This window comes from Pseudophryne corroboree, chromosome 5, assembly GCF_028390025.1.
Source record: "Pseudophryne corroboree isolate aPseCor3 chromosome 5, aPseCor3.hap2, whole genome shotgun sequence".
Taxonomy (NCBI): Eukaryota; Metazoa; Chordata; class Amphibia; order Anura; family Myobatrachidae; genus Pseudophryne; species Pseudophryne corroboree.
In genome coordinates, this window is record NC_086448.1 from 750,674,388 (window position 1) to 750,698,452 (window position 24,065).

Consider the following 24,065-nt stretch of genomic DNA (forward strand, 5'->3'; position numbering starts at 1 on the left):
GGGCTTCCCCTGATAAAAAATTTGTAATTTCAAAAAAATTACTAATGGCGTACCCTTTCCCGCCAGAGGATAGGTCACGTTGGGAAACACCCCCTAAGGTGGTTAAAGCACTTACGCGCTTATCAAAAAAGGTGGCACTGCCATCCCAAGATACGGCCGCCCTAAATGAACCTGCTGACAGAAAGCAGGAGGCTCTCCAAAAAGCTATATATACACACACTGGTATTATACTGAGACCAGCTATTGCCTCAGCATGGATGTGCAGAGCGGCAGCTGCAAGGTCAGACTCCCTGTCAGAGAACATTGACACCCTAGACAGGGACACTATATTGCTAAACGTAGAGCATATTAAAGACGCTGTCTTTTACGTAAGAGATGCACAGAGGGATAGTTGCCGGCTGGCATCAAAAATAAGTGCACTGTCCATTTGTGCCAGGAGAGGGTTATGGACCCGGCAGTGGACAGGGGATGCAGATTCCAAAAGGCACATGGAAGTTTTGCCTTATAAGGGTGAGGAGTTGTTCGGGGATGGTCTTTCAGACTTAGTGTCCACAGCAACAGCTGGGAAGTCAGCATTTTTGCCACATGTCCCCTCACAACCAAAGAGAGCACCGTATTATCAGGTGCAGTCCTTTCGCCCCCAAAAGAGCAGACGGGTTAGAGGCGCGTCCTTTCTGCCCAGAGGCAGAGGTAGGGGAAAAAAGCTGCAGCATACAGCCACTTCCCAGGAACAAAAGTCCTCCCCTGCTTCTTCTGCTAAGTCCGCCGCATGACGCTGGGGCTCAGCAGGCGGAGCCAGGTACGGTGGGGGGCCGTCTCAAAAACTTCAGCAATCAGTGGGCTCACTCACAGGTAGATCCCTGGATCCTTCAAGTAGTATCTCAGGGGTACAGGCTGGAATTCGAGACATCCCCCCCCCCCCCCCCCCCCCCCCCCGCCGTTTCCTCAAATCTGCCTTACCAACGATTCCTTCAGAAAGGGAGGCTGTGTTAGAGGCAATTCACAAGCTGTATTCCCAGCAGGTGATAGTCAAGGTGCCCCTACTTCAACAAGGACGGGGTTACTATTCCACAATGTTTGTGGTACCGAAACTGGACGGTTCGGTGAGACCCATTTTAAATTTGAAATCCTTGAACACATACTTAAAAAAAATTCAAGTACAAGATGGAATCGCTCAGGGCGGTTATTGCAAGCCTGGAAGAGGGAGATTACATGGTATCTCTGGACATCAAGGATGCTTACCTGCATGTCCCCATTTACCATCCTCACCAGGAGTACCTCAGATTTGTGGTACATGATTGTCATTACCAATTCCAGACGTTGCCGTTCGGCCTGTCCACGGCACCGAGGGTATTTACCAAGGTAATGGCCGAAATGATGATACTCCTTCGGAAAAAGGGAGTTTTAATTGTCCTATACTTGGACGATCTCCTGATAAGGGCAAGGTCCAGAGAGCAGTTGTTGGTCGGCGTAGCATTATCTCAGGAGATGCTACACCAGCACGGTTGGATTCTGAATATTCCAAAGTCTCAGCTGGTTCCGGCGACACGTATACTGTTCCTAGGGATGATTCTGGACACGGTCCAGAAAAAAGTGTTTCTCCCAGAGGAGAAAGCCGAGGAGCTGTCGTCTCTAGTGAGAGGCCTCCTGAAACCAAAACAGGTGTCGGTGCATCATTGCACGCGAGTCCTGGGAAAGATGGTAGCTTCCTACGAAGCGATTCCATTCGGCAGGTTCCATGCCAGAACTTTTCAGTGGGACCTGTTGGACCAATGGTCCGGATCGCATCTTCAAATGCATCGGTTGATAACCCTGTCTCCAAAGACCAGGGTGTCTCTGCTGTGGTGGCTGCAGAGTGCTCACCTCAGAGAGGGCCGCAGATTCGGCATACAGGACTGGGTCCTGGTGACCACGGATGCCAGCCTTCGGGGCTGGGGGGCAGTCACTCGGGGAAGAAACTTCCAAGGACTTTGGTCGACTCAGGAGACTTCCCTACACATAAATGTTCTGGAACTGAGGGCCATTTACAATGCCCTAAGTCAAGCAAAGCCCCTGCTTCAAAACCGGCCGGTTCTGATCCAGTCAGACAACATCACGGCTGTCGCCCATGTAAATCGACAGGGCGGCACAAGAAGCAGGACGGCGATGGCTGATGCCACAAAGATTCTCCGATGGGCGGAAAATCACGTGTTAGCACTGTCAGCAGTGTTCATTCCGGGAGTGGACAACTGGGAAGCAGACTTCCTCAGAAGGCACGACCTCCACCCGGGAGAGTGGGGACTTCATCCAGAAGTCTTCCAACTGATTGTAAACCGTTGGGAAAGGCCACAGGTGGACATGATGGCGTCCCGCTTAAACAAAAAGCTGGAAAAATATTGCGCCAGGTCAAGAGACCCTCAGGCGATAGCTGTGGACGCTCTAGTGACACCGTGGGTGTACCGGTCGGTTTATGTGTTCCCTCCTCTTCCTCTCATACCCAAGGTACTGAGGATAATAAGGAGAAGAGGCGTAAGAACTATACTCATTGTTCCGGATTGGCCAAGAAGAGCTTGGTACCCGGAACTTCAAGAAATGATCTCAGAGGACCCATGGCCTCTGCCGCTCAGACAGGACCTGCTGCTGCAGGGGCCCTGTCTGTTCCAAGACTTGCTGCGTTTGACGGCATGGCGGTTGAACGCCGGATCCTAAAAGAAAAGGGTATTCCGGAGGAAGCTTATTAAAGCTAGGAAAGATGTAACCGTACAACATTATCACCGCATATGGCGAAAATATGTTGCGTGGTGTGAGGCCAGGAAGGCCCCAACGGAGGAATTCCAGCTAGGTCGATTTCTGCACTTCCTACAGTCAGGGGTGACTATGGGCCTAAAATTGGGGTCCATTAAGGTCCAGATTTCGGCTCTGTCGATTTTCTTCCAAAAAGAACTGGCTTCACTGCCTGAAGTTCAGACATTTGTCAAGGGAGTGCTGCATATTCAGCCTCCTTTTGTGCCCCCAGTGGCACCGTGGGACCTCAACGTGGTGTTGGGTTTCCTAAAGTCACATTGGTTTGAGCCACTTAAAACCGTGGATTTAAAATATCTCACGTGGAAAGTGGTCATGCTTTTGGCCTTGGCTTCGGCAAGGCGGGTGTCAGAATTGGCGGCTTTGTCATGTAAAAGCCCCTATTTGATTTTCCATATGGATAGGGCAGAATTGAGGACTCGTCCCCAATTTCTTCCTAAGGTGGTATCAGCTTTTCACTTGAACCAACCTATCGTGGTGCCTGCGGCTACTAGGGACTTGGAGGACTCCAAGTTACTGGACGTAGTCAGGGCCTTGAAAATTTATGTTTCCAGGACGGCTGGAGTCAGGAAGACTGACTCGCTATTTATCCTGTATGCACCAAACAAGATGGGTGCTCCTGCTTCAAAGCAGACTATTGCTCGCTGGATTTGTAGCACAATTCAGCTTGCGCATTCTGTGGCTGGCCTGCCACAGCCTAAATCTGTAAAAGCCCATTCCACGAGGAAAGTGGGCTCTTCTTGGGCGGCTGCCCGAGGGGTCTCGGCTTTACAACTTTGCCGAGCTGCTACTTGGTCAGGGGCAAACACGTTTGCAAAATTCTACAAATTTGATACCCTGGCTGAGGAGGACCTTGAGTTCTCTCATTCGGTGCTGCAGAGTCATCCGCACTCTCCCGCCCGTTTGGGAGCTTTGGTATAATCCCCATGGTCCTTACGGAGTCCCCAGCATCCACTAGGACGTTAGAGAAAATAAGATTTTACTCACCGGTAAATCTATTTCTCGTAGTCCGTAGTGGATGCTGGGCGCCCGTCCCAAGTGCGGACTGTCTGCAATACTTGTATATAGTTATTGTTAACTAAAAGGGTTATTGTGGAGCCATCTGTTGAGAGGCTCTGTTATGTTCATACTGTTAACTGGGTATAATATCACGAGTTATACGGTGTGATTGGTGTGGCTGGTATGAGTCTTACCCGGGATTTAAAATCCTTTCCTTATTGTGTCAGCTCTTCCGGGCACAGTTTCCTTACTGAAGTCTGGAGGAGGGTCATAGTGGGAGGAGCCAGTGCACACCAGGTAGTCCTAATTCTTTCTTAGCTGTGCCCAGTCTCCTGCGGAGCCGCTATTCCCCATGGTCCTTACGGAGTCCCCAGCATCCACTACGGGCTACGAGAAATAGATTTACCGGTGAGTAAAATCTTATTATTATTTCTCTGACGTCCTAGTGGATGCTGGGGACTCCGTAAGGACCATGGGGAATAGACGGGCTCCGCAGGAGACTGGGCACTCTATCGAAAGATTTAGGACTATCTGGTGTGCACTGGCTCCTCCCCCTATGACCCTCCTCCAAGCCTCAGTTAGATTTATGTGCCCGGCTGAGCTGGATGCACACTAGGGGCTCTCCTGAGCTCATAGTTTAGGTTTTTTATTTTCAGTGAGACCTGCTGGCAACAGGCTCACTGCAACGAGGGACTAAGGGGAGAAGAAGCGAACCTACCTAAGTGGTGGTAGCTTGGGCTTCTTAGGCTACTGGACACCATTAGCTCCAGAGGGATCGAACACAGGACCCGACCTCGTCGTCCGTTCCCGGAGCCGCGCCGCCGTCCCCCTTACAGAGCCAGAAACAAGAAGGTGGTCCGGAAAATCGGCGGCTGAAGACTTCTGTCTTCTCCAAGGTAGCGCACAGCACTGCAGCTGTGCGCCATTGCTCCTCATGCACACCACACACTGCGGTCACTGATGGGTGCAGGGCGCTGGGGGGGGGGCGCCCTGAGCAGCAATAGTAACACCTTGGCTGGCAAAACTAACACCATATATAGCCCCAGAGGCTATATAGGTGTATATTAACCCCTGCCAGAAACGATAAAATAGCGGGAGAAAGCCCGCCGAAAAAGGGGCGGAGCCAACTCCCTCAGCACACTGGCGCCATTTTTCCCTCACAGCTCCGCTGGAAGGAAGCTCCCTGGCTCTCCCCTGCAGTCCTGCACTACAGAAAGGGTAAAAAAGAGAGGGGGGGCACAATTTAGGCGCAGTATATATATATTATAGGCAGCTATAGGGGAAAACACTCTGTGATTCCCTATATATATAGGGATATAGTGATATCCCTGTGATATCCCTGTGTTATATAGCGCCCTGGTGTGTGCTGGCATACTCTCCCTCTGTCTCCCCAAAGGGCTTTGTGGGGTCCTGTCCTCTGTAAGAGCATTCCCTGTGTGTCTGCTGTGTGTCGGTACTGCTGTGTCGACATGTATGATGAGGATAATGATGTGGAGGCGGAGCAAATGCCTGTGAATGTGATGTCACCCCCTGCGGGGTCGACACCAGTGTGGATGGACTTATGGAAGGAATTACGTGACAGTGTCAAATCCTTACATAAAAGGTTTGACGACATAGGACAGCCGGCTACTCAGCTTGTGCCTGTCCAAGCGTCTCAAATGTCATCAGGGGCTATAAAACGCCCGCTACCTCAGATGACAGATACAGACGTCGACACGGATACCGACTCCAGTGTCGACGATGATGAGACAAGTGTACCCTCCAATAGATCCACCCGTTATATGATTGAGGCTATGAAAAATGTATTACACATTTCTGATGATACCCCAGGTACCACAAAAAAGGGTATTATGTTTGGTGAGAAAAAACTACCAGTAGCTTTTCCTGCATCTGATGAATTAAATGAGGTGTGTGAGGAAGCGTGGACTTCCCCAGATAAGAAATTGATCATTTCTAAACGGTTAATGGCTGCGTACCCTTTCCCGCCAGAGGATAGGTCACGCTGGGAAACACCCCCTAGGGTAGATAAAGCGCTGTCACGCTTATCAAAGAAGGTGGCACTACCGTCTCCGGATACGGCCGCCCTAAAAGAACCTGCTGATAGAAAGCAGGAAAGTACCCTAAAAGCTATATACACACACACTGGCATTATATTGAGACCCGCTATTGCATCAGCTTGGATGTGCAGTGCTGCAGCTGCGTGGTCAGACTCCCTGTCGGAAAACATTGATACCATGGATAGGGACAATATTTTGCTAACGATTGACCATATAAAAGACGCGGTCTTATACATGCGTGATGCACAGAGGGATATTTGCCGGCTGGCATCAAAAATAAGCGCTATGTCCATTGCCGCCAGACGGGGGTTATGGACTAGGCAATGGTCAGGCGATGCCGACTCCAAGCGGCACATGGAAGTTTTACCCTATAAAGGGGTGGAACTTTTTGGGGAAGGTCTTTCAGACCTCGTTTCCACAGCTACTGCTGGGAAATCGACTTTTTTGCCACAGGCTACCCCACAGCAAAAGAAAGCACCGTATTATCAGGTACAGTCCTTTCGGCCCCAGAAAACGAAGCGGGCTAGAGGCTCATCCTTTCTGCCGAGGGGCAGAGGAAGGGGGAAAAAGCTGCAGCACACAGCTAGTTCCCAAGAGCAGAAGTCCTCCCCTGCGTCCGGTAAATCCACAGCATGACGCTGGGGCTGCTCAGGCGGAATCGGGAACGGTGGGGGCACGTCTCAGGTTTTTCAGCACACAGTGGGCTCTCTCACAAGTGGATCCCTGGGTCCTTCAAGTAGTATCTCAGGGGTACAGGCTGGAATTCGAGACGTCTCCCCCCCGCCGTTTCCTAAAATCTGCCTTGCCGGCAACTCCCTCTGCCAGGAAGGCAGTGTTGGTGGCTATTCAAAAACTGTATTCACAGAAAGTGATTGTCAAGGTACCCCTCCTTCAGCAAGAAAAGGGTTACTACTCCACAATGTTTGTGGTACCGAAACCGGACAGTTCGGTGAGACCCATCTTAAATTTAAAAGCCTTGAACACTTATATCAAAAGGTTCAAGTTCAAGATGGAATCGCTCAGGGCGGTTATTGCGAGCCTGGAGGAGGGGGATTACATGGTATCCCTGGACATCAAGGATGCGTACCTGCATGTCCCCATTTACCCTCCGCACCAGGAGTACCTCAGATTTGTGGTACAGGACTGTCACTATCAGTTCCAGACGCTGCCGTTTGGGTTATCCACGGCACCGAGGGTCTTTACCAAGGTAATGGCCGAAATGATGATACTCCTTCGCAAGAAGGGAGTTTTAATTATCCCGTACTTGGACGATCTCCTGATAAAGGCGAGGTCCAAAGAACAGTTGATAGTGGGGGTGGCACTTTCTCAGGAAGTGCTACAACAGCACGGCTGGATTCTCAATATTCCAAAGTCACAGCTGGTCCCGCCGACACGTCTTCTGTTCCTGGGAATGATTCTGGACACAGACCAGAAAAGAGTGTTTCTTCCACTGGAAAAAGCCGAGGAATTGTCATCTCTGGTCAGAGACATCCTAAAACCAGGAAAAGTGTCGGTACATCAATGCACACGAGTCCTGGGAAAAATGGTAGCTTCGTACGAAGCAATTCCATTCGGAAGGTTCCACGCAAGGACGTTCCAGTGGGACCTGTTGGACAAATGGTCCGGGTCCCATCTCCAGATGCAACAGCGGATAACCCTATCGGCCAGAACCAGGGTGTCGCTGCTGTGGTGGCTGCAGAGGGCTCATCTACTAGAGGGCCGCAGATTCGGAATACAGGACTGGGTCCTGGTGACCACGGATGCCAGCCTTCGGGGCTGGGGGGCAGTCACAAAGGGAAGAAATTTCCAAGGACTGTGGTCAAATCAGGAGATTTCTCTCCACATAAATATCCTGGAGCTAAGGGCCATTTACAATGCCCTAAGCCAGGCAAGATCCCTGCTTCAAAACCAGCCGGTACTGATCCAGTCAGACAACATCACGGCGGTCGCCCATGTAAACAGACAGGGCGGCACGAGAAGCAGGATGGCAATGGCAGAAGCCACAAGAATTCTCAGATGGGCAGAGAATCATGTGTTAGCACTGACGGCAGTGTTCATTCCGGGAGTGGACAACTGGGAAGCAGACTTCCTCAGCAGGCACGACCTCCACCCGGGAGAATGGGGACTTCATCCAGTAGTCTTCCAAATGCTGGTCAACCGGTGGGAAAAACCACAGGTAGACATGATGGCGTCCCGCCTCAACAAGAAGTTGAAAAGATATTGCGCCCGGTCAAGAGACCCTCAGGCGATAGCGGTGGACGCTCTAGTGACACCATGGGTGTACCAGTCGGTTTATGTGTTTCCTCCTCTACCTCTCATACCCAAGGTACTGAGAATAATAAGAAGGCGAGGAGTGAAAACCATACTCGTGGTTCCGGATTGGCCAAGAAGAGCTTGGTACCCGGAACTTCAAGAGATGCTTACAGAGGACCCTTGGCCTCTGCCGCTCAGACAAGACCTGCTGCAGCAGGGACCCTGTCTGTTCCAAGACTTACCGCGGCTGCGTTTGACGGCATGGCAGTTGAACACCGGATCCTGAAGGAAAAGGGTATTCCGGAGGAAGTCATCCCTAACCTGATCAAAGCCAGGAAGGATGTCACCGCAAGACATTATCACCGCATTTGGCGAAAATATGTTGCTTGGTGTGAGGCCATGAAGGCCCCGACGGAGGAATTTCACCTGGGTCGATTCCTGCACTTCCTGCAAGCAGGGGTGACGTTGGGCCTCAAATTGGGGTCCATAAAGGTCCAGATTTCGGCTCTGTCGATTTTCTTCCAAAAAGAACTGGCTTCACTGCCTGAAGTTCAGACTTTTGTCAAAGGAGTACTGCATATTCAGCCTCCTTTTATGCCCCCAGTGGCACCTTGGGATCTCAATGTGGTTTTGGCATTCCTGAAATCACATTGGTTCGAACCACTTAAGACTGTGGATTTAAAATATCTCACGTGGAAAGTGGTCATGCTGTTGGCCCTGGCGTCGGCCAGGCGGGTTTCAGAATTGGCGGCTTTGTCTTGTAAAAGCCCTTATCTGATTTTCCATATGGATAGGGCAGAATTGAGGACTCGTCCTCAGTTTCTCCCAAAGGTGGTCTCAGCTTTTCACTTGAACCAACCTATTGTGGTGCCTGCGGCTACTAGGGACTTGGAGGATTCCAAGTTGCTGGACGTAGTCAGGGCCCTAAAAATGTATATTTCCAGGACGGCTGGAGTCAGAAAGACTGACTCGCTGTTTATCCTGTATGCACCCACCAAGCTGGGTGCTCCTGCTTCTAAGCAGTCTATTGCGCGCTGGATTTGTAGCACTATTCAGCTGGCGCATTCTGCGGTAGGCTTACCGCAGCCTAAATCTGTAAAAGCCCATTCCACACGGAAGGTGGGCTCATCTTGGGCGGCTGCCCGAGGGGTCTCGGCTTTACAACTTTGCCGAGCAGCTACTTGGTCGGGGGCAAACACGTTTGCAAAATTCTACAAATTTGATACCCTGGCTGAGGAGGACCTGGAATTCTCTCATTCGGTGCTGCAGAGTCATCCGCACTCTCCCGCCCGTTTGGGAGCTTTGGTATAATCCCCATGGTCCTTACGGAGTCCCCAGCATCCGCTAGGACGACAGAGAAAATAAGAATTTACTCACCGGTAATTCTATTTCTCGTAGTCCGTAGTGGATGCTGGGCGCCCATCCCAAGTGCGGATTGTCTGCAATACCTGTACTTAGTTATTGTTACAAAAATCGGGTTTTGTTGTGAGCCATCTCTTCAGAGGCTCCATTTGTTATCATACTGTTAACCGGGGTTCCTATCACGTGTTATATGGTGTGGCTGGTATGAGTCTTACCCGGGATTCAAAAATCCTTCCTTATTGTGTCAGCTCTTCCGGGCACAGTTCCTAACTGAGGCTTGGAGGAGGGTCATAGGGGGAGGAGCCAGTGCACACCAGATAGTCCTAAATCTTTCTATAGAGTGCCCAGTCTCCTGCGGAGCCCGTCTATTCCCCATGGTCCTTACGGAGTCCCCAGCATCCACTACGGACTACGAGAAATAGAATTACCGGTGAGTAAATTCTTATTTTCTCTGACGTCCTAGTGGATGCTGGGAACTCCGTAAGGACCATGGGGAATAGACGGGCTCCGCAGGAGACTGGGCACTCTAAAAGAAAGATTAGGTACTATCTGGTGTGCACTGGCTCCTCCCTCTATGCCCCTCCTCCAGACCTCAGTTAGATTTCTGTGCCCGGCCGAGCTGGATGCACACTAGGGGCTCTCCTGAGCTCCTAGAAAGAAAGTATATTTTAGGTTTTTTATTTTACAGTGAGACCTGCTGGCAACAGGCTCACTGCAACGAGGGACTAAGGGGAGAAGAAGCGAACCTACCTGCTTGCAGCTAGCTTGGGCTTCTTAGGCTACTGGACACCATTAGCTCCAGAGGGATCGACCGCAAGACCCGTCCTTGGTGTTCGTTCCCGGAGCCGCACCGCCGTCCCCCTTACAGAGCCAGAAGCATGAAGATGGTCCGGAAAATCGGCGGCAGAAGACTTCAGTCTTCACCAAGGTAGCGCACAGCACTGCAGCTGTGCGCCATTGCTCCTCATGTACACCTCACACTCCGGTCACTGATGGGTGCAGGGCGCTGGGGGGGGGGGGGCGCCCTGAGGGCAATATAAACACCTTGGCTGGCAAAATAATCACAATATATAGCCCCAGAGGCTATATATGTGATAAATACCCCTGCCAGAATCCATAAAAAAGCGGGAGAAAAGTCCGCGAAAAAGGGGCGGAGCTATCTCCCTCAGCACACTGGCGCCATTTTCTCTTCACAGTGCAGCTGGAAGACAGCTCCCCAGGCTCTCCCCTGTAGTTTTCAGGCTCAAAGGGTTAAAAAGAGAGGGGGGGGCACTAAATTTAGGCGCAATATTGTATATACAAGCAGCTATTGGGGAAAATTCACTCAGTTATAGTGTTAATCCCCACATTATATAGCGCTCTGGTGTGTGCTGGCATACTCTCTCTCTGTCTCCCCAAAGGGCTTTGTGGGGTCCTGTCCTCAGTCAGAGCATTCCCTGTGTGTGTGCGGTGTGTCGGTACGGCTGTGTCGACATGTTTTGATGAGGAGGCTTATGTGGTGACGGAGCAGATGCCGATAAATGTGATGTCGCCCCCTGTGGGGCCGACACCAGAGTGGATGGATAGGTGGAAGGTATTAACCGACAGTGTCAACTCCTTACATAAAAGGCTGGATGACGTAACAGCTATGGGACAGCCGGCTTTTCAGCCCGCGCCTGCCCAGGCGTCTCAATGGCCATCAGGGGCTCAAAAACGCCCGCTCCCTCAGATGGCAGACACAGATGTCGACACGGAGTCTGACTCCAGTGTCGACGAGGTTGAGACATATACACAATCCACTAGGAACATCCGTGACTTGATCCCGGCAATAAAAAATGTTACACATTTCTGACATTAACCCAAGTACCACTAAAAAAGGGTTTTATGTTTGGGGAGAAAAAGCAGGCAGTGTTTTGTTCCCCCATCAGATGAGTGAATGAAGTGTGTGAAAAAGCGTGGGTTCCCCCGATAAGAAACTGTTAATTTCTAAAAAGTTACTGTTGGCGTACCCTTTCCCGCCAGAGGATAAGTTACGCTGGGAGATATCCCCTAGGGTGGATAAGGCGCTCACACGTTTGTCAAAAAAGGTGGCACTGCCGTCTTAGGATACGGCCACTTTGAAGGTACCTGTTGATAAAAAGCAGGAGGCTATCCTGAAGTCTGTATTTACACACTCAGGTACTAGACTGAGACCTGCAGATATTGCTGCTGCAGCGTGGTCTGTGACCCTGTCAAACAGGGATACTAGTTTGCTAACATAAGAGCATATTAAAGACTTCGTCTTATATATGAAGGATGCACAGAGGGATATTTTACCGGCTGGCATCCAGAATTAATGTAATGTCCATTCTGTCAGGAGGGTATTAGAGACCCGACACTGGACAGGTGATGCTGACTTTAAAAGGCACATAGATCTGCCTTATAAGGGTGAGGAATTGTTTGGGGATGGTCTCTGGGACCTCGTATCCACAGCAACAGCTGGGAAGAAAATATTTTACCTCAGGTTTCCTCACAGCCTAAGAAAGCACTGTATTAACAGGTACAGTCCTTTCGGCTTCAGAAAAGCAAGCGGGTCAAAGGCGCTTCCTTTCTGCACAGAGACAAGGGAAGAGGGAAAAAGCTGCTCCAGTCAGCCAGTTCCCAGAATCAAAATTCTTCCCCCGCTTACTCTGAGCCCACCACATGACGCGGGGGCTCCACAGGCGTAGCCAAGTACGGTGGGGGGCCGCCTCAAAAATTTCAGCGATCAGTGGGCTCGCTCACAGGATCCCTGGATCCTTCAAGTAGTATCTCAGGGGTACAAGCTGGAATTCGAGATGTCTCCCCCCCGCCGTTTTCCTCAAATCTGCCTTGCCGACAACTCCCTCGGGCAGGGAGGCTGTGCTAGAGGCAATTCACAAGCTGTATTCCCAGCAGGTGATAGTCAAGGTGCCCCTACTTCAACAAGGACAGGGTTACTATTCCACACTGTTTGTGGTACCGAAACCAGACGGTTCGGTGAGACCCATTTTAAATTTGAAATCCTTGAACACATACATAAAAAAATTCAAGTTCAAGATGGAATCGCTCAGGGCGGTTATTGCAAGCCTGGACGAGGGGGATTACATGGTATTCCTGGACATCAAGGATGCTTACCTGCATGTCCCCATTTACCATCCTTACCAGGAGTACCTCAGATTTGTGGTACAGGATTGCCATTACCAATTCCAGACGTTGCCGTTTGGACTGTCCACGGCACCGAGGGTGTTTACCAAGGTAATGGCAGAAATGATGATACTCCTTCGAAAAAAGGGAGTTTTAATTATCCTGTACTTGGACGTTCTCCTTATAAGGGCGAGGTCCAAGGAGCAGTTGTTGGTCGGAATAGCACTATCTCGGGAAGTGCTACAACAGCACGGATGGATTCTAAACATTCCACAGCTGGTTCCTTCCACACGCCTACTGTTCCTGGGGATGGTTCTGGACACAGAACAGAAAAAAGTGTTTCTCCCGCAGGAGAAAGCCAAGGAGCTGTCATCTCTAGTCCGAGACCTCCTGAAACCAAAACAGGTATCGGTGCATCAACTGCACACGAATCCTCGGAAAAATGGTAGCTTCATACGAAGCAATTCCATTCGGCAGGTTCCATGCAAGAACCTTTCAGTGGGACCTCTTGGACAAGTGGTCGGGATCGCATCTTCAGATGCATCGGCTGATAACCCTGTCTCCAAGGACCAGGGTGTCTCTGCTGTGGTGGCTGCAGAGTGCTCTTCTTCTAGAGGGCCGCAGATTCGGCATACAGGACTGGGTCCTGGTGACCACGGATGCCAGCCTTCGAGGCTGGGGGGCAGTCACACAGGGAAGAAATTTCCAAGGACTTTGGTCAAGTCAGGAGTCGTCCCTACACATAAATATTCTGGAACTGAGGGCCATTTACAATGCCCTAAGTCAGGCAAGGCCCCTGCTTCAAAACCAGCCGGTATTGATCCAATCAGACAACATCACGGCAGTCGCCCATGTAAACCGACAGGGCGGCACAAGAAGCAGGATGGCGATGGCAGAAGCCACAAGGGTTCTCCGATGGGCGGAAAATCACGTCATAGCACTGTCAGCAGTGTTCATTCCGGGAGTGGACAACTGGGAAGCAGACTTCCTCAGCAGACACGACCTACACCCGGGAGAATGGGGACTTCATCCAGAAGTCTTCAAACTGTTGGTACACCGTTGGGAAAGGCCACAGGTGGACATGATGGCGTCCCGCCTCAACAAAAAACTAAAGAGATATTGCGCCAGGTCAAGGGACCCTCAGGAGATAGCTGTGGACGCTCTGGTGACACCGTGGGTGTACCAGTCGGTTTATGTGTTCCCTCCTCTGCCTCTCATACCAAAGGTACTGAGAATAATAAGAAGGCGAGGAGTAAGAACGATACTCGTGGTTCCGGATTGGCCAAGAAGAGCTTGGTACCCAGAACTTCAAGAAATGATATCAGAGGACCCATGGCCTCTACCGCTCAGACAGGATCTGCTACAGCAGGGGCCCTGTCTGTTCCAAGACTTACCGCGGCTGCGTTTGACGGCATGGCGGTTGAATTCCGGATCCTAAAGGAAAAGGGCATTCCGGAGGAAGTCATTCCTACACTGATAAAAGCCAGGAAAGAAGTAACCGCAAACCATTATCACCGTATTTGGCGAAAATATGTTGCGTGGTGTGAGGCCAGGAAGGCCCCTACAGAGGAATTTCAGCTGGGTCGTTTTCTGCACTTCCTACAGTCGGGAGTGACTATGGGCCTAAAATTGGGTTCCATTAAGGTCCAGATTTCGGCTCTGTCGATTTTCTTCCAGAAAGAACTGGCTTCAATGCCTGAAGTTCAGACATTTGTAAAGGGAGTGCTACATATTCAGCCCCCTTTTGTGCCTCCTGTGGCACCTTGGGATCTCAACGTGGTGTTGAGTTTCCTGAAATCACATTGGTTTGAGCCACTTAAAACTGTGGATCTGAAATATCTCACGTGAAAAGTGGTCATGTTATTGGCCTTGGCTTCGGCCAGGCGTGTGTCAGAATTGGCGGCTTTGTCATGTAAAAGCCCTTATCTGATTTTCCATATGGATAGGGCAGAATTGAGGACTCGTCCCCAGTTTCTCCCTAAGGTGGTATCAGCTTTTCACTTGAACCAACCTATTGTAGTGCCTGCGGCTACTAGGGACTTGGAAGATTCCAAGTTACTGGACGTAGTCAGGGCCTTGAAAATTTATGTTTCCAGGATGGCTGGAGTCAGGAAAACTGACTCGCTTTTTATCCTGTATGCACCCAACAAAATAGGTGCTCCTGCTTCTAAGCAGACTATTGCTCGCTGGATTTGTAGCACAATTCAGTTGGCGCATTCTGCGGCTGGATTGCCGCATCCTAAATCAGTAAAAGCCCATTCCACGAGGAAAGTGGGCTCTTCTTGGGCGGCTGCCCGAGGGGTCTCAGCTTTACAACTTTGCCGAGCTGCAACTTGGTCAGGGGCAAACACGTTTGCAAAATTCTACAAATTTGATACCCTGGCTGAGGAGGACCTTGAGTTCTCTCATTCGGTGCTGCAGTCATCCGCACTCTCCCGCCCGTTTGGGAGCTTTGGTATAATCCCCATGGTCCTTACGGAGTTCCCAGCATCCACTAGGACGTCAGAGAAAATAAGATTTTACTCACCGGTGAATCTATTTCTCGTAGTCCGTAGTGGATGCTGGGCGCCCATCCCAAGTGCGGATTATCTGCAATACTTGTATATAGTTATTGCCTAACTAAAGGGTTATTGTTGAGCCATCTGTTGAGAGGCTCTGTTATATTTCATACTGTTAACTGGGTATAGTATCACGAGTTATACGGTGTGATTGGTGTGGCTGGTATGAGTCATACCCGGGATTCAAAATCCTTCCTTATTGTGTCAGCTCTTCCGGGCACAGTGTCCTAACTGAGGTCTGGAGGAGGGGCATAGAGGGAGGAGCCAGTGCACACCAGATAGTACCTAATCTTTCTTTTAGAGTGCCCAGTCTCCTGCGGAGCCCGTCTATTCCCCATGGTCCTTACGGAGTTCCCAGCATCCACTACGGACTACGAGAAATAGATTTACCGGTGAGTAAAATCTTATTTATTATTTATTACCAGTTATTTATATAGCGCACACATATTCCGCAGCGCTTTACAGAGAATTGGCCATTCACATCAGCCCCTGCCCCAGTGGAGCTTACAATCTATATTCCCGACCACATGTAAACGCACACACATTCACCCAAGGGTTAATTTTGTTGGGAGCCAATTAACCTACCAGTATATTTTTGGATTGTGGGAGGAAACCGGAGTACTCAGAGGAAACCCACGCAAGTACGGAGAGTATATACAAACTCCGCACAGTTAGGGCCATGATGGGAATTGAACCCATGACCTCAGTGCTGTGAGGCAGTAATGCTAACCATTACACCATCCTTACTGCCCTTCTAAACAGTATTTGTGGCATGTTTGCCCCTGACTAATGTACACAATATATTGATATTTCCACCATGTACACCAGTCAACTAAACAATATAGACATAACCAATATTCCTGAGAACGCAGCCAGTCCATTCACTAGTCACGCAATCCCTTGTTTGGAGTCTGAACAGTAGAGGACAAATCTGCTGTCCCTTTGGGCAGATGAATCCTAGCACATAAAGCAGGTATTACGTTGGGTACCTGGTGATTTCATTATTTTCCTGTCAGTGCCTCCACGTGTGCACTGAGGTGCCATGGACTCTCGCTGCTGACCCTTCTGTGTATGTGATGTTTTACTGTATATCTGTAGAGCAACTTATTTAAATAGACCAGTCTGACTTGTATCGTTTTATTGTTTGGACAAGAACTGTAGTAGATATTGCTAAAATATAAATGTTTCCTCTTTGTTTAAGGGTGGAAGAGTGGAGATTGAGGCTGTGGCTGTCCTTGGACCTATAACAGATGTCTCCTCTACACTATAAGGAGAATTCATACACAGTATCCCACCTGTGCCCATGTATTTGGTAGAAACACATTTATGTAACATGGCAATTAGGAGCTGATTGGCTGATTCTGTATCTCTCTCCAATGTATTACTCTCCAATGCTTAGTACATCTCCCCCCAGTATGATGTAGAGTTGAACTCAAGTCGGCCGTAACTGCACATGCATTGCGTGCTCAGAAGAAATGCATATATTCATCAATATGCAGCATTGTACACATCTCATGGTCAGATCGCTCCTATCTGTACACTTGGCTTCATAGCGGATATCATTAGTGGGCACTTATACCACTATTATCCCTGGCGCAAAAGATCGGTTTGGAAACAGGCATTATTAGTCATACGCACCACCCTGCAAAGCCCAAAACTCCACTGGCGCCCTCTCTCGGAGATCTGCATATGTACAAGTGCCCCATCACCACTCGTTATGCTGACTCAGCCAACGTAGATCCAACTCTGTATTGCCCATGCTTGCATACCGTCTGCTCCAGCTTATGTTCAGATCTCGCTTAGACTCATTGGGGCAGATGTATTAAGCCTGGAGAAGTGATAAAGCAGTGATAAGTGCAAGGTGATAACGCACCAGCCAATCAGCTCCAATATGTAAATTGACAGTTAGGAGCTGATTGACTGGTGCATTATCACCTTCCACTTATCACTGCTTTATCACTTTTCCAGGCTTATTACATCTGCTTCATTGTGCGTAATATATTTGAAAACTCAAGAAGGAAGGAGTGTAATTATATCAGTAATAAAGGTTATAAAATCTTTTTGGTCCACTTTGTCTGTGTTTTTTCATTTTCTCCAAATCCCCTTCAGTTTTTATTATCAATTCAGAAATATAATTTGCATCAAATACGTGAAATCGAAAAATTTACATGAGGTCAGTAAAACTCATCAGTGGTGGATGGTTCCACTGGTCGTCTCACATCTGCAGGAGTCTTATCATTGTAAGATCATTTTGGACATCTCTAGATAAGCATTAATGCTTATGCAAATAAGAGTAAGAAAGTTCTTTTCAGGATACTCCTTGTGCTCATATATTTGTCTAGGTTTTTTAGTATTCTGCCAATCCACTATATGACAAAGATTGCCAATTTTTCCTTGCCCCCAAAATAGGAGCGCAATTTCATTTGGTGGTACTGCATTCTACGGCAATGTGTGCACATCACCAAGAACGGATAATGCGCTATTGTGTCTCAATTTTAATGGTGCACACATTGGGGGTCATTCCGAGTTGATCGCTCGCTAGCAGTTTTTAGCAGCCGTGTAAACGCATTGTCGCCGCCCATTGGGGAGTGTATTTTTGCTTTGCAGAAGTGCGAACGCTTGTGCAGCAGAGCGCCTGCAAAATCATTTTGTGCAAAACAAGACCAGCCCTGTAGTTACTCTCCGTGTGCGTTGATTCTAACGACGGAGGGCCGGCTTTTGACGTCACACACCCGCCCAGCCACACCTGCGTTTTTTCAGATACACCTGCGTTTTTCTAAGCACTCCCTTAAAACGGTCAGTTGACACCCAGAAACGCCCACTTTATGTCAATCTTCCTGCCTTCGGCCGTGCGACTGGAATCTTCGTTAGACTCTGTGCAAACCCGCGGTGCTCATTGTACCCATACGACGCGCCTGCGCATTGCAGTGCACACGCATGCGCAGAAATGCAGATTTTTAGCCCGACTGCTGCGCTGCGAACAACGGCAGCTAGCGATCAACTCGGAATGACCCCCATTGGTGGATCCATGAGGACCATCTCCACGCAGCAGGGAGAATGCACTTTGCCGCATGGCTTTATAGTAGCGGTGTTAGGTGAAATTGTTGTAGCAGTATCTTTCTGTAAGTTACCTTTGCTTCATCTCCAAGACATTAACAAATCAGTATAAATATGACACAAACACATTCTAAAATCATTTATTGCACAGAAGAACTCAACCATTTCTGGAAAGTCTGAAAACATTATCTAAAACATTAAATATTCTTATTTTTGTTTTAAAATATTGGATAGAAAAAATAATCTGTTTGTACAATTTCCGTTAAGGACTAACTCCACACAGAACAAAAATGTATTTTTGGATGGGACAAGGTGACGTATAATAAAATACAAAAATGTACCAAGGTTAGTGGTAACTAAGCAGGCCCGCCAAGAGCAGCCCAGACCTGGCTACTGAGCTTGGGTGCGGGGGGGGTGTGGCCAACCCCCCTAAAAAAAGGGTATGGGTCATTTGGTCGATAAGACTTAGGTCAACAGTCATTAGGTCGACATGAACAAGGTCAACAGTCATTGGGTCGACATGAACAAGGTCAACAGGGTCATTAGGTCGACAAGTTTTTTTTATTTTTTTGGTGTCGTTCTCTTCGCAAAGTGACAGGGAACTGCAATTAGTGCACCGTGTCCCCTCGCTTCGGGCACGGTGCCTCGCTCCACTACCGCTGCGCTCGGCACAGGTTACCGTTCCCAATTGTAGTCCACGTGGATCGTAAAGTATGAAAAAGGTCAAAAAAATTTAAAAAAATGTGAAAAACGCATGTCGAACTTTTTCCATGTCGACCTAGTGACCCTTTCGACCTAATGCATGTCGACCAATAGTGGTCGACCTAACGACTGTAAACCTAAGTCTTGTCAACCAAATGACCGTAAGACAAAAAAAAATTTAAATTAAAAATAGTGTTCCCAGCCCCGGTGGTCACACAGAGGAACATCTGCCCCCCTCTGTAGTGCCCACCGTCATAATTGTGTATAAGATACATTTGGCCAAATAACAGTCAGTTTGTGAACACTCCAAAGTAACAATTCCAATTAATGATTAAAAATAAGAATTTACTCACCGGTAATTCTATTTCTCGTAGTCCGTAGTGGATGCTGGGAACTCCGTAAGGACCATGGGGAATAGCGGGCTCCGAAGGAGGCTGGGCACTCTAGAAAGATTTATGACTACCTGGTGTGCACTGGCTCCTCCCACTATGACCCTCCTCCAAGCCTCAGTTAGGACACTGTGCCCGGACGAGCTGACATAATAAGGAAGGATTTTGAATCTCGGGTAAGACTCTTACCAGCCACACCAATCACACCGTACAACTCGTGATACTATATCCAGTTTGACAGTATGTAAACAACTGAGCCTCTCAACAGATGGCTCAACAATAACCCTTTAGTTAGCAATAACTATTTACAAGTATTGCAGACAATCCGCACTTGGGATGGGCGCCCAGCATCCACTACGGACTACGAGAAATAGAATTACCGGTGAGTAAATTCTTATTTTCTCTGACGTCCTAGTGGATGCTGGGAACTCCGTAAGGACCATGGGGATTATACCAAAGCTCCCAAACGGGCGGGAGAGTGCGGATGACTCTGCAGCACCGAATGAGAGAACTCCAGGTCCTCCTCAGCCAGGGTATCAAATTTGTAGAATTTTGCAAACGTGTTTGCCCCTGACCAAGTAGCTGCTCGGCAAAGTTGTAAAGCCGAGACCCCTCGGGCAGCCGCCCAAGATGAGCCCACCTTCCTTGTGGAATGGGCATTTACAGATTTTGGCTGTGGCATGCCTGCCACAGAATGTGCAAGCTGAATTGTACTACAAATCCAGCGAGCAATGGTCTGCTTAGAAGCAGGAGCACCCAGCTTGTTGGGTGCATACAGGATAAACAGCGAGTCAGATTTTCTGACTCCAGCCGTCCTGGAAACATATATTTTCAGGGCCCTGACAACGTCTAGCAACTTGGAGTCCTCCAAATCCCTAGTAGCCGCAGGCACCACAATAGGCTGGTTCAGGTGAAACGCTGACACCACCTTAGGGAGAAACTGGGGACGAGTCCTCAATTCTGCCCTATCCATATGGAAAATCAGATAAGGGCTTTTACATGATAAAGCCGCCAATTCTGACACTTGCCTGGCTGAAGCCAAGGCCAATAACATGACCACTTTCCACGTGAGATATTTTAGATCCACGGTTTTTAGTGGCTCAAACCAATGTGATTTTAAGAAACTCAACACCACGTTGAGATCCCAAGGTGCCACAGGAGGCACAAACGGGGGCTGAATATGCAGCACTCCTTTCACAAATGTCTGAACTTCAGGTACTGAAGCTAGTTCTTTTTGAAAGAAAATCGACAGAGCCGAGATCTGTACTTTAATGGAGCCTAGTTTTAGGCCCATATTCACTCCTGCTTGCAGGAAATGCAGAAATCGACCTAGTTGAAATTCCTCTGTTGGGGCCTTTGTGGCCTCGCACCATGCAACATATTTTCGCCATATGCGGTGATAATGATTTGCCGTAACATCTTTCCTGGCTTTAATAAGCGTAGGAATGACTTCTTCCGGAATACCCTTTTCCTTCAGGATCCGGCGTTCAACCGCCATGCCGTCAAACGCAGCCGCGGTAAGTCTTGGAACAGACAGGGCCCCTGCTGTAGCAGGTCCTGTCTGAGCGGCAGAGGCCACGGGTCCTCTGAGATCATCTCTTGACGTTCCGGGTACCACGCTCGTCTTGGCCAATCCGGAACCACGAGAATTGTGTTTACTCCTCGCTTTCTTATTATTCTCAATACCTTTGGTATGAGAGGCAGAGGAGGGAACACATAAACCGACTGGTACACCCACGGTGTCACTAGAGCGTCCACAGCTATCGCCTGAGGGTCCCTTGACCTGGCGCAATATCTTTTTAACTTTTTGTTGAGGCGGGACGCCATCATGTCCACCTGTGGTTTTTCCCAACGGTTTACCAGCATCTGGAAGACTTCTGGATGAAGTCCCCACTCTCCCGGGTGGAGGTCGTGTCTGCTGTAGGAGCAGGGATTTTGCTTGACTTAGGGCATTGTAAATGGCCCTTAGTTCCAGAATATTTATGTGAAGGGAAGTCTGCTGACTCGACCATAGTCCTTGGAAGTTTCTTCCCCGAGTGACTGCCCCCCAGCCTCGAAGGCTGGCATCCGTGGTCACCAGGACCCAGTCCTGTATGCCGAACCTGCGGCCCTCTAGAAGATGGGCACTCTGCAGCCACCACAGTAGAGACACCCTGGTTCTTGGAGACAGGGTTATTAAGCGATGCATCTGAAGATGCGATCCGGACCATTTGTCCAATAGGTCCCACTGAAAGATTCTGGCATGGAACCTGCCGAAGGGAATTGCTTCGTAAGAAGCTACCATCTTTCCCAGGACCCGCGTGCAGTGATGCACCGATACCTGTTTTGGTTTCAGGAGGTCTCTGACTAGAGATGACAACTCCCTGGCTTTCTCCTCCGGGAGAAACACTTTTTTCTGGACTGTATCCAGAATCATACCCAGGAACAGTAGCCGTGTCGTCAGAACCAGCTGTGACTTTGGGATATTCAGAATCCAGCCGTGCTGGTGCAGCACTTCCTGAGATAGTGCTACTCCCACCAACAACTGTTCCTTGGATCTCGCCTTTATTAGGAGATCGTCCAAGTACGGGATAATTAAAACTCCCTTTTTTCGAAGGAGTATCATCATTTCCGCCATAACCTTGGTAAATACCCTCGGTGCCGTGGACAGTCCAAACGGCAGCGTCTGGAATTGGTAATGGCAATCCTGTACCACAAATCTGAGGTACTCCTGGTGAGGATGGTAAATGGGGACATGCAAGTAAGCATCCTTGATGTCCAGGGATACCATGTTATCCCCCTCGTCCAGGCTTGCAATAACCGCCCTGAGCGATTCCATCTTGAACTTGAATTTTTTTATGTATGTGTTCAAGGATTTCAAATTTAAAATGGGTCTCACCGAACCGTCCGGTTTCGGCACCACAAATAGTGTGGAATAGTAACCCCGGCCTTGTTGAAGTAGGGGTACCTTGATTATCACCTGCTGGGAATACAGCTTGTGAATTGCCGCTAGCACCGCCTCCCTGTCTGAGGTAGCAATCGGCAAGGCAGATTTTAGGAACCGGTGGGGTGGAGACGCCTCGAATTCCAGTTTGTACCCCTGAGATACTATTTGAAGGATCCAGGGATCCACCTTTGAGCGAGCCCACTGATCGCTGAAATTCTTGAGGCGGCCCCCCACCGTCCCTGGCTCCGCCTGTGGAGCCCCACCGCCATGCGGCGGACTTGGAAGAAGAAGCGGGGGAGGACTTTTGCTCCTGGGAACCTGCTGTTTGTTGCAGCCTTTTCTCTATCGTCCTAGTGGATGCTGGGGTTCCTGAAAGGACCATGGGGAATAGCGGCTCCGCAGGAGACAGGGCACAAAAAGTAAAGCTTTTCCAGATCAGGTGGTGTGCACTGGCTCCTCCCCCCATGACCCTCCTCCAGACTCCAGTTAGATTTTTGTGCCCGGCCGAGAAGGGTGCAATCTAGGTGGCTCTCCTAAAGAGCTGCTTAGAGAAAGTTTAGCTTAGGTTTTTTATTTTACAGTGAGTCCTGCTGGCAACAGGATCACTGCAACGAGGGACTGAGGGGAGAAGAAGTGAACTCACCTGCGTGCAGGATGGATTGGCTTCTTGGCTACTGGACATTAGCTCCAGAGGGACGATCACAGGTACAGCCTGGATGGTCACCGGAGCCGCGCCGCCGGCCCCCTTGCAGATGCTGAAGTTAGAAGAGGTCCAGAATCGGCGGCTGAAGACTCTGACAGTCTTCTAAAGGTAGCGCACAGCACTGCAGCTGTGCGCCATTTTCCTCTCAGCACACTTCACACGCTGTCACTGAGGGTGCAGGGCGCTGGGGGGGGGCGCCCTGGGAGGCAAATGTAAACCTATATACTGGCTAAAAATACCTCACATATAGCCCCCAGAGGCTATATGGAGATATTTAACCCCTGCCAAACTTCACTAAAGAGCGGGAGACGAGCCCGCCGTAAAAGGGGCGGGGCCTATCTCCTCAGCACACAGCGCCATTTTTTCTCTCACAGAAAGGCTGGAGAGAAGGCTCCCAGGCTCTCCCCTGCACTGCACTACAGAAACAGGGTTTAAACAGAGAGGGGGGGCACAAATTGGCGATATAAATATATATATAAAGATGCTATTAGGGAGAAACACTTATATAAGGTTGTCCCTATGTAATTATAGCGTTCTTTGGTGTGTGCTGGCAAACTCTCCCTCTGTCTCTCCAAAGGGCTAGTGGGGTCCTGTCCTCTGTCAGAGCATTCCAGGTGTGTGTGCTGTGTGTCGGTACGTGTGTGTCGACATGTATGAGGACGATGCTGGAGGAGGCGGAGAAATTGCCTGTAATGGTGATGTCACTCTCTAGGGAGTCGACACCGGAATGGATGGCTTATTTAGGGAATTACGTGAGAATGTCAACACGCTGCAAGGTCGGTTGACGACATGAGACGACCGACAAACAATTAGTAACGGTCCAGGCGTCTCAGAAACACCGTCAGGGTTTTTTTATAAAAAACGCCCATTTACCTCAGTCGGTCGACACAGACACAGACACGGACACTGAATCCAGTGTCGACGGTGAATAAACAAACGTATTCCTCATTAGGGCCACACGTTAAGGGCAATGAAGGAGCTGTTACATATTTCTGATACTACAAGTACCACAGAAAAGGGTATTATGTGGAAGTGAAAAAACTACCTGTAGTTTTTCCTGAATCAGATAAAATAAAAATGAAGTGTGTGATGATGCGTGGGTTTACCCCGATAGCAAATATTGGCGTTATACCTTTTCCCGCCAGAAGTTAGGGC

The 24,065-nt window shown here is 49.3% G+C and overlaps 1 protein-coding gene across 2 annotated transcripts in view; it reads left to right on the top strand.

The window, feature by feature from the left end:
- LOC134928429 (2-iminobutanoate/2-iminopropanoate deaminase-like) overlaps positions 1-16,978 on the top strand; it is a 66,065-nt gene extending 49,087 nt beyond the window's left edge. For both annotated transcript variants that reach the window (XM_063924143.1, XM_063924144.1), the window contains exon 6: positions 16,335-16,978. In XM_063924143.1, coding sequence (XP_063780213.1) covers positions 16,335-16,403 — 69 coding nt within the window. In that variant the 3' untranslated portion in view covers positions 16,404-16,978. The remainder of the gene's footprint in view (positions 1-16,334) is intronic.
- The last annotated feature ends 7,087 nt before the right edge of the window (positions 16,979-24,065 follow it).